This window comes from Notolepis coatsorum (genome assembly GCF_963971535.1).
Source record: "Notolepis coatsorum genome assembly, chromosome: 8".
Classification (NCBI taxonomy): domain Eukaryota; kingdom Metazoa; phylum Chordata; class Actinopteri; order Aulopiformes; family Paralepididae; genus Notolepis; species Notolepis coatsorum.
Window position 1 is genome coordinate 59,736,402 of NC_140172.1, and position 14,638 is coordinate 59,751,039.

The window sequence follows — 14,638 nt, forward strand, 5'->3', positions numbered from 1 at the left end:
CAGGCAAACGGCGACAGGTGGTGATGGCTGGCACCTCGTCTCACGCCGGAGACACGGCAGGTGATGGTAACGTCCAGGACTCCATGAACACTGAACACAGAAAAGGATAAAGAGTCCAGAACAAAGAACCAGCATACAGAACGACCCGACGAGGACTGGAGGGGAGGTCCAGGAATTTAAAGCCCTCTGGGGCGCTAATCATAACTTATCACAGCTGTGAAAGGTAGTCCAAGGGTGGGGGCTGGTGAAGAGCAGAGGAGAGTAAAACATCGCGAGGGTGGGGGCTGGTGAGGTGAGGAGACTAAATTAAAGGTCCAGGGAACAGGCGAACCTCACAGTGTTCCTTCGTCAGTGTTGATGGCTAGCAGTGTTCAATTAGAAAATATGGTGGTTATATAACAGGGTAGGCAGGAAATGACATCGAACACAGGTGTGCCTGGGATTGCTGGTCAACTTTGACCCTAGGAAGGACATTTAAATATAGAGTCAATTCCTAAATCCAAAAAATACATAAATACCAAAATTACAAAAATACCAGAAACTAAATACATCTTGCCCCTAGTTTCTAGGGCTAAATAGATGAGCCCATTGCCGTGTTTACAAAACGAAAATTATCTTATGAGCAACCTTAGAAAACAATACCTCATACATAAAAACAATCATTAATCATGAAATCATAATAATGATGGTGAAAGACATTCATAGGAAACAGGTTAACACGTTCTCTTCATTCATTCCCCTTGGTTCAATGCAATTGAACAAATGAATATAATAACATTCACGTTGCAATAATAACTTATGCCTGTCACCCCCTCTAGAGGGCCTGTGGACTAACTCGAGTCCCATGTATTTAAGATCATTAACGGCATGTTTGCATTTAGAAAAATGTCTAGCTACCGAAGACTTGACATCTGAATTTCTAACTGAACATTTATGTTCACTAATTCTCGATTTAAAGGCTCTAGTTGTTTTACCCACATAAGAAAAATGACACGGACATTTCAGCAGATACACCAGATTTGAGGAATTGCACGTAATGCATCCTTTAACAGGTATACGTTTGCCCGTTTTTGGGTGTGTGTAGAATTTATCTTTGATCATGCCTTGACATTGTACACAGGCCTGACAGGGGAAATTACCATCTGGGATGTTGGATATAAAATGTGTGGGTTTCTTTATGGGAAAATCAGTTTTGACTAGAAGATTAGAAAGATTCGCTTGTCGTTTATAAAAATAATTAGGCGAGTGCTGAAACGCTGCCCCAGTAAGGGGATCGGACTGAAGAATATGCCAATATTTATTGACAATGCTACGTATGTCTCTCGTGATGGGACTATAAGTAGAAACAAAAGATACTTTCCGAGTTTTCATTTTTCTTTTTGAGGGTAAACAACGAGGCTCTATCGATCTGTTTGGTTTTGTTCAGGGCCTTAAGTGTCAGTGCATCATTATAGCCTCTGTCGTGAAAACTACCTCGGAGGACTTCTGCTTGAGCAATAAATCTGTCTTCCGTGTCACAAATTCTCCTATAACGTAGGATTTGGCTGAAGGGTAGACTATTCTTTAAAGCAGGGGTGTGGTAACTAGAATAATGTAGGAACGAGTTGCGGTCTGTCTCCTTTTTGAAGACCTCTGTGTGTAATGAAATACCATCTGGGGCTTTGTTGATTAAAACATCAAGAAAAGATAGAGTATGCATATCAAACTTCAGTGTAAACTTTATCGTTTCTCTGCGAGTGTTAAGGAACTCTAGGAAGGCATGAAGATCAATCGATGAACCAGACCAAATAGAAAACAAATCATCAATGTAGCACATATAGGATTTGACATATTTCTCAAACGGGTTATTATTAAAAATGTGGTCCAATTCAAACTTGGACATATACAGGTTAGCTAGGTTCACAGCGGCTGGCGAGCCCATGCTGAGACCTCTGTTTTGCAAGAAATATTTATCTTGGAATCTGAAATAATTCTTTGTTAGAACTAGATCGGCTAGGTTAACTAGCGCTTCTGTGGAGGGGTGTAATTCCTCCCTCGAGTTTAAATAAAAACTCAGTGCGTCTAACGCGTCTACATGTGGAATGCTGGGGTATAGACTGACCACATCCATGGTAACTAATAAGTCAGAAGGACAAATATTGCAGGCCTATATCCCGCTCAAGAAAGTAGTAGTGTCTTTTAAGTAACCCAGTTGAGAAGAGGCCAAATCCTTGATATGCGCGTCAATAGATTGAGAGATTTTTTCTGTGGCAGAACCTATGCCAGAGACTATCGGTCGACCCGGAGGATTAAGGAGATCCTTATGGATCTTAGGTAAGGTATAAATAATAGGAGTAACAGGGAACTCTACAAACATAAACTTAAATTCGTTTTCTGAGATTACTTCTGCCAATTTAAGGCTTTTAAGGACTGTTTTGATTTCCATAGAAAATCTAAACACTGGGTCTGAATTTAAAAGGGTATATACCTCAATGTCGTTCAATTGTCTATTGATCTCAGACACATAAGCACTCTTATTTTGGAGAACGATTCCCGAGCCTTTATCTGCTTTTCTAAAAATGAAATCGTCATTCTTCATGAGTTCCTTAAGCGCTCCAGACTCTGATTCAAGTAAATTAGGGTAAAGATGGGCTTTGTGACTGGTTTCACATAAAGAATGCAGGTCAACATGCAATGTATCCCATTGATTGGTATACAATGGGACAGACCTTTGTTTGATTGATTGATTGATTGATTGAAAACTTTATTAACAGATTGCAGAATGGGTACAGTACAGCTCAATTACATACAATTGTTAACACTTTCCGTGCCACTCACAAGATTTCTCAGGTTTTTTATAGGTGGTTGCTAGCCACTCACGAGATTTCTCAGAATTATTATTATTTTTTTTTTTAGCGATCTGAAAAATTATTATCCGGTACTCCACATTTTCCAGTTCACTGATCCAGCCGGGGTTACCACAGTTCATTCTGGAACCTCAGATCCCCGCGGATCATGGAGATCTACAGTATCGCGTTGGATCCATACACGTATCGATTTTTTTGAATGGTGATCAGGAATTGGAATATACCAGTTGGATACCATCTGATGTCAGGTAAGGACTCTATGTTATCAGTGTTAGGATAATCAGAGTAAGTTTGATGAAGTTATAAGCTGTTTTGTGAAATGTCTTCTTTCGGTTTCACTGTAAAAGTCCGTGAGGAAATCAACGGAGCGATTATCCGCGCGCGGCCGTAATGTGCTTGCGTGCACGTATAATATTGATCATCTAGCGTTTATTTGAAAACTATTCATAAAAAGGCCGACGAATATCAACGTTGTGGAATATTCCACTAAAAGACGATTTTCATAGAATGCTCCAGAATGAGCTGTTTTTTATATCAAAACGGGGGCTTTTCTAAATGCTCTAAAACGGAAACGACGCGATAAAAAAACAATCTGCCTTGACAGCACTGACTGGAAAATAGTCTTTGATAATGCGATGGGCAGATTAGACACATAGCCATAATTTAAAACATAGATTAGGCGATATTAACGTTAACATTGGCGCCGATGGTGGCATTCAGCCGGTAAAACGGAAAACCAGGCGTGGCGCTCAAAGTGTTAAGGGGATGCAGACCAGAGAAAGACTTTCGTCTTGTTTACATCAGGGTCCCCCATTTTCAATTCATTATAACATATATGACACACACGACATACAGATAGACAGTACTGCTACATCTATACATTTATGACATACCAGATTTGCAATACAGTACTGTTTGTGATACAAAAAGAGTCCAGAAAAGAGAGTACATTTGACGTAGAAACTGTTGGAGGAGGTTGGGTAGGAGGGGTGGGTGGGGGACACTGTACAAGCAAAACTGTACATTGGAATATTGACAAAACCATACTTGGTCATTTACTGTACATTGGAGGGGGTTGATATAGCTATAAACCTGCATTCCTTTGAATATAACCTTAATCAATTAAACTTATATTGAAATACACTATATAGCCTATACACCAACACTGAAATGACAGTGGATAAATAAATAAATAAGAACTAAAGCTAATCGGTAGAGCTGCCGCGATTACCGCATTACCGCGGTATCGCTGTTACATCACGCCCACCGCAAGAGTAGGCTGAATACCGCGTCACAGCTGTTTTTTTTATAATAATAAAGTACCCTTCTCTCGTTGGGCTTGCGGCTCTGCAGATATACCCTACTCCTCTATCGAGGTTCCAAGCGACCCTATTGGGTACCAGAAAAGTCATGTGAAACATTGCAGACCACTGATTGGTCAGAAGAGAGACGCGTCACACGTTGAATCGTCTTGCAGTGCTTTTACTTCCTGAATCTCAGCCATTGATCAGAGCTCACACAGTCACAACACGGCTAATATACGTTAGCTCCCACCGGAGACCGGAGTGGATTACCGACGTACCGTCGCTCCTCAGGGAACGAGGCATAATGATTTTACTGCAACGAAATGTTATAATAAAAGCCCTTCGTTCTATACACTTGTCTGATTGAAAACTTTATTAACAGACCGCAGAATGGGTACAACTCTGCACGCTCTGAGCAAAGAAAGGAACTGAGATATGAATTGAGTAACGCTTGCCTTGCTATGGTCCGGTAAATACGAACGTGTAACTATATAACGTAATGCCACAAAACGAATGCCTTTGTAATCATAAGTAGTAACGTTATAATAATAAGAAGAAGAAGAAAGGGTCAGGGGGTAACCGGCGGGCGCGCCGCTACCACCCCTGCCCGCGACACAGAGGGGATACTTCGAATCCGTGTTTCACTTTTAACGAATGCGTGCTTGCCGAATCCCAAACAATATTCATGCTGCAAAGTCATCCTCTAAAGATAGACATTTAGACTAGAGGCAGGCTATATGCTATAAAGAGTAGACTACAAAAAAAATGCATTCAAACTTTTTTTGTGTGTGTGTGTGCGGTAATAACCGCAGCGGTAGGAAATATTTCGCAAATTTGTGCGGTAAGGAAAACATCAATACCGCGGCAGCTCTACTAATCGGTGGAAATAGACTGCATTAATATTCCATAACAAGTCTTGTGTGCGCCTACGTGTCTAATGAATGAACAGTATTGGCTTAATATATTCCAGTTACCTGTTTCATTAGGATCCAGCACTATACACATGCTCTGCCCCACGCACAGTACAAGCACAGTCTGCATGTATACAGACTGTACCTATACTGTACGTAGGGCAGAGCACACATATACAGCATCTACCAAATCCTAATGAAACAAGTCATTAATGGAATAACAAGCCATACTGCGTTCATTCATTACGCCGTAGGCTATATAATTTATATTTCATTAATTCATTCATATACAGTACTGCTCGCGTGTGTGTGTGTGTGTGTGTGTGTGTGTGTGTGTGTGTGTGTGTGTGTGTGTGTGTGTGTGTGTGTGTGTGCGCGCGCGCTGCGGCAGGTGTACCACGAGCTGCTATATATGATGCCAATACATTAATCTAATCTAGTTTTGATGGGTCGCAAGACTCGCAAAGCACTTCCGCCATTCCATTTTCACACAGCTGCGTCACTAGTTGCCTTATAAGGAGCTCTGGAGGCGTTGTTTTGTATGCAAATGACCTGAACGGGAACGCGCTTTTGAGTTTAAGACAGAATCACATTCGCCAAGCAGGTACCAGATCTTGTCACAGGTGCGACCGTTTCCGCCACTTAAGACATATTACCAGCACGTTCGGGACTCAGAGTGAACTTGTCATTGATTCTGTCTCAGTGGTTCCAAGATAAGTCTTCCAAAATAACTATTTTTTTTTATAAACAAAGTTTTTTATTCAAAGATTACATTTACATTCATATCTTGCATACAGATGTCATGTCCTTTGGTTTTTCCTTACTGAATATCCCTCCCTCCCGCCCCACCCAGAAAAATTAAAAAGACAGTACAAAAGTAAATAAATACATACAAAATAAAATAAGACAAATACAAAATGTGAAATTAGGATCCACTTTAACAGCATATGGTACTCTTAAAGGATACGTCTATTTGCAATGGATATAATGAAACATAAGTGCAACTCCAGGTCCGATACACAAGCCAGGTCGTATGACCCTAAATACGTGAGGTGGGAGATTAAATAAATACACGCCCACTGTCCCCAACAACCCCAATCAACAGGTAAGCCTACTCAGTGAAAATTGTCCCTCCCCTACATGGCACTCGACATAACTTCAGTCAGGAGGTAACGGATCTATTCTATCTACATATGAGATTAGCGGTTGCCAATGTGTGTAGAATTTATCAGCTGATCCTCGAATTGTAAATTAAATTTTTTCCAGTTTTAGGAATGACATCACATCATTCAGCCATAATCTGGATGATGGGGGAGGTTCTGCTTTCCAATGCAAGAGTATCCTCCTGCGGGCAATCAGTGAGGCAAAGGACACTACATTGTATTGTTTTTTGGTCAAGATCACATCCTCCTCGGGGATCCCAAAGATAGCAATTTGGGGGCAGGGCACTATAGTAATCTCCAGTACCTCCGAGATGGTATCAAAAAAGAACTTCTAGAATGTTATCAGTTTCGAGCAGGACCAGAACATGTGGGTTAGATCCCCTGGTGACTGTGCACATCTGTTACAGTTGTCTGTCACATTGGGATATATTTTAGCCAATCTGGCTTTACAATAATGGACTCTGTGAAGGACCTTAAACTGAATAAGGCCAAGTCTGGCACAGGAGGAAGAGGTATTAACTCCCTCTAGTGCGTCCCCCCACCATTCATCCGAGAAGGCTACCCCCAGTTCAGTCTCCCACCCCGTCCTAATCCTGTTTATGGCCGTGTCTTTTCTAGGTATGGTATCATAGAGATATGAAACATGGCCCCTATCCATACTAGCCGAGTGTCGAAAACGCTCCACACCTGATGGAGGGGGCAACTGTGGAAACGTAGGGGAATGGGTCCTCACAAAATGCCGAATTTGGAAATATCTAAACCGGTCAGAGTGAGGTAAGTTATATGTGTCACATAGGTCCCCAAATTCTGCAAATACACCATCTATGTATAAGTCACTCAAAGTGATTAGTCCCTCTTTCTTCCATCTAGCGAACCCAGAATCCAGTGTAGCAGGTAAGAAAAGGTGGTTATTACAGATGGGTGCTGACATAGAGAGCTTAGTCCACCCGCATATCTTTCTCATCTGGGCCCATATCTTTAATGTGGAAACAACAATTGGGTTCTTTTCTTACTATATTTTGTTGGTGACAGTGGCATTTCACCACAAGCTAAAGCTTGAAAGGAAGATGTTGGGCAAGAACTGGCCTCAAGTTGACCCCAGCTGCTGTCCGGTTCACTCGTCCACAGGACAATTTTGTGAAGATTGGCGGCCCAGTAATAAAACATGAAATTTGGTAGGCCCATTCCGCCCTGATTCCTATCCCTTTAAAGCAAGGATCCAAAATTACTCTTTGAAACATTTTGGAGAATGAGACCCATTGTCTCTCGATCAGGTCGTCTGACCCTCTCTCACCAGGTCAGCCCTTCCCCTCCTTGTGGGTGTTTGGTTGGATTGGCAATGACTGGAAATGTCTGACGCCCACCCTTTTTCGCCTCAGTGTACAGTAGTCCTTTGTAAAGCAGGACTACTGGCCTTAGCTACATCTTTGGCCTAACATTATGTACAGAGCTGGTTGTGAGATTATTTTACTAGTAAAGAACCTTTACTTTAAAAGTTACGAGCAAATTTAATCGTAACTCCACGTCGATTTTGGCATTCACGAACGGCCAGTGATGTGCTGTTATGCAGTAAATAATAACATTGTTTACTAGTGATTTACAGTATATAACAAATACTACATACAACTGAGGTATGCAACTTTGAATGAGAGCAATTTATTTGATAAATTATGCATTAGTATGTTTCTAGAAATGATCTATAATTGTTTTTGATTGTTTTAGTTGTATTTGCTTGGTCATTTTCTCTGATCACCATAGTGAACCACTGATCAAACAGGTGAAGAAGAAAAAAAAACACAGGAGGCCAGTTAATCCTCTTTACCTAAAACCAGAGGCCTCTCTTTCCTTCTACGTCTGCAACACACACACACACACACACACACACACACACACACACACACACACACACACACACACACACACACACACACACACACACACACACACACACACACACACACACACACACACACACACACACACACACACACACACACACACACACACACACACACACACACACACACACACACACACACACACACACACACACACACACACACACACACACACACACACACACACACACACACACACACAATGGATACCTGCATGCACTCCCAAGCATTCTACCATAGTCACCACAACCCACTGGCTTTGTACTGTATAAGACACAGACACCCAGTGAAGCATAAATCGTCGCCAGGCGGTATCCTACGTCTGCCGTTAAAAGAAATTCTGCCAGCTATATGCTATTAGAAATGCAATGCCGAGGCCACAGTGAGACATAAAAAGGTCTTAATCCAGTGTCTCAATACGTTAACTGTACTAGAACACGAAGGATGTTGGATGGTTCGTGCTTTTTATTTTTTTATTTTATTTAATTTCTGCTGTATGTAAAGCACTTTGTGAGTTGTCTCTGTGAAAAGTGCTATATAAATAAACTTTACTTACTTACTTACTTACTTACTTACTTACTTACTTACTTACTTACTTACTTACTTACTTACTTACTTACTTACTTACTTACTTACTTACTTACTTACTTACTTACTTACTTACTTACTTACTTACTTACTTACAACTTTCTCTGATCAGATCTTCATGATTACGGTTAAATTAACCGATCAGTGTTCCCTGCAGGCTCTTTTGCCATATGTTGTTCCTCGCGTTGAACAGGAACATGCAACAAATCACAGAGGATTTGTGCGGAGCACAGCGGAAGAGGATTAAAAGAGGAGCGGCGTAAAACTAGGTTTCACGTGAACATTTCCTGCTTGATGAGATGACGTGGCCTAGTAATAGACAATAGAGAACATTAAATACTTAACCTGCAAACATAAGATTGTTCTGACAGTACAATATTTATGTAACTAAGAGATTTGCTGGGGAGCTTTCCTTTTAGGTATATCAACGACAATAGTTTCACTATGGCATGTTGTAAACAGATGCCAAAGAGCGGTGTAGTATCGCCCCCCTGGCGTGCAAAAGGTGTACCTTCATATTGAATGTAATATTTCAATGGACAATGATGGAAATGTATTCAAATAAAATACTTGTTGTTGGTCAATTTGAAATATATTCAAGGATCCAGGTCATTGGCCTGCTGTCAGCTTGTGTGCGACGTTTCATCCTAATTGGTCCTGTAGTTTTTCAGTTTAGCCGTGGATACACACACAGACTCGTACCGCCTGGCAGAGGTAACGAGTGTTCTTTGTCCACTTTAATTATCAAGTTGCACCTAACAATGGAAGAGAGAGCATGGGAGGTGGGATGAATGATGAGAGGGGGATAGAGGAGAAGGGAGAGCGAGGGCCCCCTGGAGATTAGGGCAGAGGGTCAGGGGGATTACAGCCCCATCTAAACGGTTACACCGACAGGGCAATAACAGCACTGCGATAGGGTAACAGCATATGGTGTCAGTTGAGGGGGGGTTGGGGCGCAGGTCATAGACGTACTGTAAATGCGGTAATTTGTTATTCATTCCATAGAGGTTGAGATAGAGAGAGGGGGACAGAGAGAGATAAGTTAATTAGGACAAGAGATGAGATGAGGGAAGGCCTACAGTGCAGCATAAAGACTCGTCTTCAAAACTAAAGCTGAAACAGCTTCATAGTATTCCACCACATCATCACCACAGACCTCTAGGTCGGCAAACAAGTGATTGTAATCAACCAATAGGTGATTTGATTAAATGACAACCGTAGCCAATCAGCTATGTTTATGGCGTTACGCCATGTTGGTGTTCCCAACTTGGGTAGTTGGAAATATTTTTGAGCCCCACCTAACCTGGTCCCCACCTAGATGTAGGCTAGAATTAATTTCCTCTACTACTAACAAGACAAGATTAACATAACAAGACACAAAGACACAATTATAGTTTTATATTTTATTTGAAAATTAACAAAAGCTTGGCAAATTATCCTGTGACTAATTAGTTGTAGGCCTACAGTAGGATATTTATTTTCATTCAAATAATAATAATTTGCCTAAACATATTTAACCCTACCCCCCCCCACACACACACACACACACACATACACACCTCATCTCACCACTTCACCCTCCCACCTCACCCTACAACCTCTCCCTCTCTGAATCCAGACCCCTGAGGCCAGTGTACTAAAGAGCAGGTGAGTGGCTCTGTTGAATGTTCCCCCCAGAATAGAGAAAACACCCCAGACACACACACACACACACACACGCACACGCACACGCACACGCACACACACACACACACACACACACACACACACACACACACACACCCACTGGAGCTTCCGCTGTCTGCACTGTTCATCAGCACCATGTGGGCCTCCCAGCGTGGCCAGTCTTACAGGAATCCATAACCAAATGTAGAGTGGAAGTCTCTCTGTGGGGCCACAGTTGCAAATCTGAGTATCTTGGTGAGTGACAGCCTGTGCACACAAGTCTGTGTCCTTGTGTGTGTGTGTGTGCATGCACATATGTTTGTGTGTGTCAGTTAGTTCCAATCTGTCTGTTCCTTGTCGTATGGGGGCATCGAAAGTAAAATTGAATGCAACCCTCTCACGTTCCTGCTGCTGCCTTCAGATCTCATGACCTTATTTCATCTATGTTTTTATTATGCTATTAGATTACTGGTTGCCCAAACATATATGGTAATTTGTTTCTCTAAGTACCTTGTAAGCGTCATATATGTGGAGTTAGCACCGTACATTTTACATCAAATGTTTTGGTAGACTATAATAAAAGATAGAAACGATTTGTATACATCTTTCCATATGGGCTATAAAAAGCCCTTTAATCAGACTAGCAGCCATCCTGTCCAGGGTGCTGAGAAAGCCCCATGCTGACTCATCTGAGATCCAGGCTTCTGGCATGGTGCCAAGCTATTGGCACCACGCAGGACAGTAATCAGAAGAACGGACCTAGAAGTACCATTTTCAGCTAACGTTTGGTTCAGACGATTGTGCTTGGGGGTATAATATGGTCTACCTGACCAGACCGGATGAACATGCACATCACTGGCAAGGACATGCTTACAGGGGTCAAATAAAGGCATGTCTTTCTGCAGGGAGGGTGGTTGGGTTCATCGTCTGGACCTCACAGCCCAGGGTCGATGGTGGACTGTGTAACATCACTCTCTTCTTCACAGGGATGGTTGAAAGCAGAAAAAACAAGGCGTGGTCTGGTGGGGTCTGGCGTGGTCTGGTGGGGTCTAGTGTGGTCTGGTGAGGTCTGGCGTGGTATAGTGGGGTCTGGTGAGGTCTGGCGTGGTCCAGTGGGATCTGGCGTGGCGTGGTGGGATCTAGTGTGGCCTGGTGAGGTCTGACGTGGCCTGGCTGGCGTCCCCTCCTTTCTTTATAATAATAACCACGGGTGGCTGTTTTTTTCTTATTTGATTTAGTGCAACATATTGTATACGTTGTTCTGTAAGAGTTTTGAGCTGAAAATGGAACAGCAGCAGGGGAGCTCCAGTAGCTCACCGCGTACCTCGAGCGCTATTTCGGCGCCGGGGACAACCGTGCTCGTCACGGATCTGGGGTTAGCGAGTTCGATTCCCGGACTGCAGCCGTATCTTTCTCAGAGTGTCTTCCCCCCATCTGTACCCATTCAAAACCTGTTTCTGTTGGTCATTCTTGACCAGAGAAAATGCGATAAACTCAAAAAAGAGCCAGCGGAATGGCCAAAGTTTAAAAAAAAAAAAAATGGAACAGCAAGGATAACAGAAAGAATAGCTTAGTATTTTTATATATATACATATATATATATATATTCATTAGTGTGAAATATACGTTACGTTTTGACCCAGGAATATCCCAATTAGCAGGCCTTAGAGACCAAAGCTTAAGGAGGCCACCAGTCCTCAAAGCACCTAGGATGCACTGAGCTGGATTAACAGGTGCATTCTGGGAGGATTCCTGCATAGGTTCCTACAGTGGTGTCTGTAGTACTGTAGGCCTACTTTGCCCATTCATGAAAGATTATCAGTGGGATGCCATTTTCAGAAAAAGCATGTCCAGTTGTCATCATGGACCCATGTCAGAATATCCCATTGAAATCAAAAGGTTCATATTCGGATGAATAGAAAGAGGTCTAAACATGTTTCTTAATTGTTTCACGTTGTTTACAGCAGACATCCCCAATTGACACCTCGGTCAGCCAATGAAGTCATTAGATTAGGATTAAGTCCCCGCACTGATTTACTCACAATTAGGATGGGTGGGGTTGCAGGTGATACAAATAGAATGCGGCCCTCGGCTTTACCGAGATTAAAACGCCCCAATGTCATTAGAACGGAGCCATATGCGCGCGATCATTTTCCAGGAATCTCTGAAATAGATGCAGCCCGAATTTGAGCTGGAAATCGTGCGTTGTTACTTCATGTCGGCTGTAAATAACGCATTGTTGTGGCTGGGGTTGAATATAGTCGTTCATGAATCTAAAGAAAAACGGCCACAAATGAATACACAGTAGAAATAATTATTATTTGAAAATGCCACCCGTATATGCAAACATATATATATATGAACTATGGTTTACCATCCCTGAGGAGGAGTTAGCACACTCTGCACCAGAACAGGTTGGCAAGTCATCTGAAAATACACAGAAAATACACAGAGAACGGAGAACACCTAATTTGTGAACCAGCCTTATTCGATAAATGTGCAAGTGTAACTGCTTATTGCAGTTAAAACAGGACAGCCTCCACCCTCATGTTCGGCGCATTGCGCAGACACAGCAACATAAATTAATAAATAAAAAAGAACCGGGGTGGCGAGATTTCGCCGGCTGCCACGAGAGCGAGCCGCACTATGCAGCATTTCAGCACCACCACGCGTGGACAGCGACCAATCTCATTAACGGCTCACAGGAGGCACTTTTGAATTCCCCTAATGCCAATAATACAACGGCCAATATGTTTTATTAAGCCTAGGAATATTAAATATTTGACTGAAGAAGCCGCATAGCCCTCGCATATTGAAACCTTTTTGGTAAACTAGGTCGTGTGTGAGACATGTTCCGGGGCTAGACGGAGAGACCACAGAATCTTTGCTGCATTGCTGGTCTGTAGTTTGAGTGGATTTGCCCTGGTAAATGGGCCGTTCACCCCACATTTAAAATGATGTATACTGTATATATTTTACACCCTTATCCGCAGTGATATCTATCCACCCAGTATTCTAATAATTAATGGGTGTAGTTCCGTAGAACATAGTTCGAACGTGAAACATGCTCACGACAGGGTCTGGATTATCTTGAGTAAGCGGGTCATTGGTTCTGGAACGAGACGTTGAGTTTTTCGAATGTATTTCTCTGGTGCGTTGAGCCACAAATCGAGTGCCGTTCGGCTCCATTGTATTGGAATGACGACAGATATATCCAAAAACGAAGCGGATCACACAGAAATTATGGGTGGATATAGCAATCAGGGTAAGGGGGGGAAATGTGTTTTGTCTCTTTCATTTGGGTGAGCTGCGCCTGTAAAACACAAACTCTTTGGACTTACCCCAGCTACTGGCTGTTCTGCCCAGAAATTCCCGCGTCCTCGGGTTCCATATATACTCCTTCCATCCGCTCTTTTCTCCATCCTTTGCCATTTTGTCTGAACGGGTCTGGATTCCAGTGACTGATCAAACGCGTTACGAACGCAATGTGGATGTAATACGTATAGCGGTGTAGCGAAGAGTGGCTGGGCAACAATTGCTCTGAAATACAGAACCAAAATGGACTATCAAATAGCTCTGGTCAAATGAAGAGACACGGGCGTATAAATGGCTGTTCGGAAAGAAAAATAATAACCCCCCGCCCGGCGCGGTGCTACTGTTGCCTATCTTATTATGTATACTAAAGCACAGCAGTAGTGGTAGTACACTCAGCACAGACCTAATATCTGCCCTCCCCCCCAGCTGTAGTCTGCATGCCGCAGCGTTTTGATGAGTGGTGCAGAAATCTAGTGATACTGCGGTAAAGCACACTCTCCGCCTCTCTCTCTCTCTCTCTCTCTCTCTCTCTCTCTCTCTCTCTCTCTCTCTCTCTCTCTCTCTCTCTCTCTCTCTCTCTCGCTCTCGCTCTCTCTCGCTCTCTGCCCCTGCCAATACCCCCCCCCTACAGAGACAGACACACGCACGCACACACACACACGCACACACACCTACCCCGCCCCCAACGCATCACCTTGCCCTGGCCCCCTCCCCCTCCTGTCTCACATAAGAAGTGAGAGGAGGCATCAGCTGCACCGCTACACTGGACGGTAATTTGTATTGCATGCTCACTCCCCACAGGCGAGGCAATGGAGGGACCATTATGTCAGCAAAACCCGAAAGTGTTAGCTATCTGAAGACATTTAGCTCATAGTATAGTATCTGAAGACATTTAGCTCATATAGAATAGTATCTGAAGACATTTGCTCAAAGATAATTGTATCATTC

The 14,638-nt window shown here is 42.8% G+C and overlaps 1 protein-coding gene across 1 annotated transcript in view; it reads right to left on the bottom strand.

The window, feature by feature from the left end:
* The window catches only part of atp1b2b (ATPase Na+/K+ transporting subunit beta 2b), a gene marked incomplete at its 3' end in the record, with an annotated part of 54,316 nt that extends 40,282 nt beyond the window's left edge, over window positions 1-14,034 (bottom strand). Inside the window, exon 1 of the mRNA XM_084320428.1 lies at window positions 13,717-14,034. Within this exon, the coding sequence (XP_084176554.1) occupies window positions 13,717-13,807 (91 nt within the window). The 5' untranslated portion in view covers window positions 13,808-14,034. The remainder of the gene's footprint in view (window positions 1-13,716) is intronic.
* Window positions 14,035-14,638: the final 604 nt, after the last annotated feature.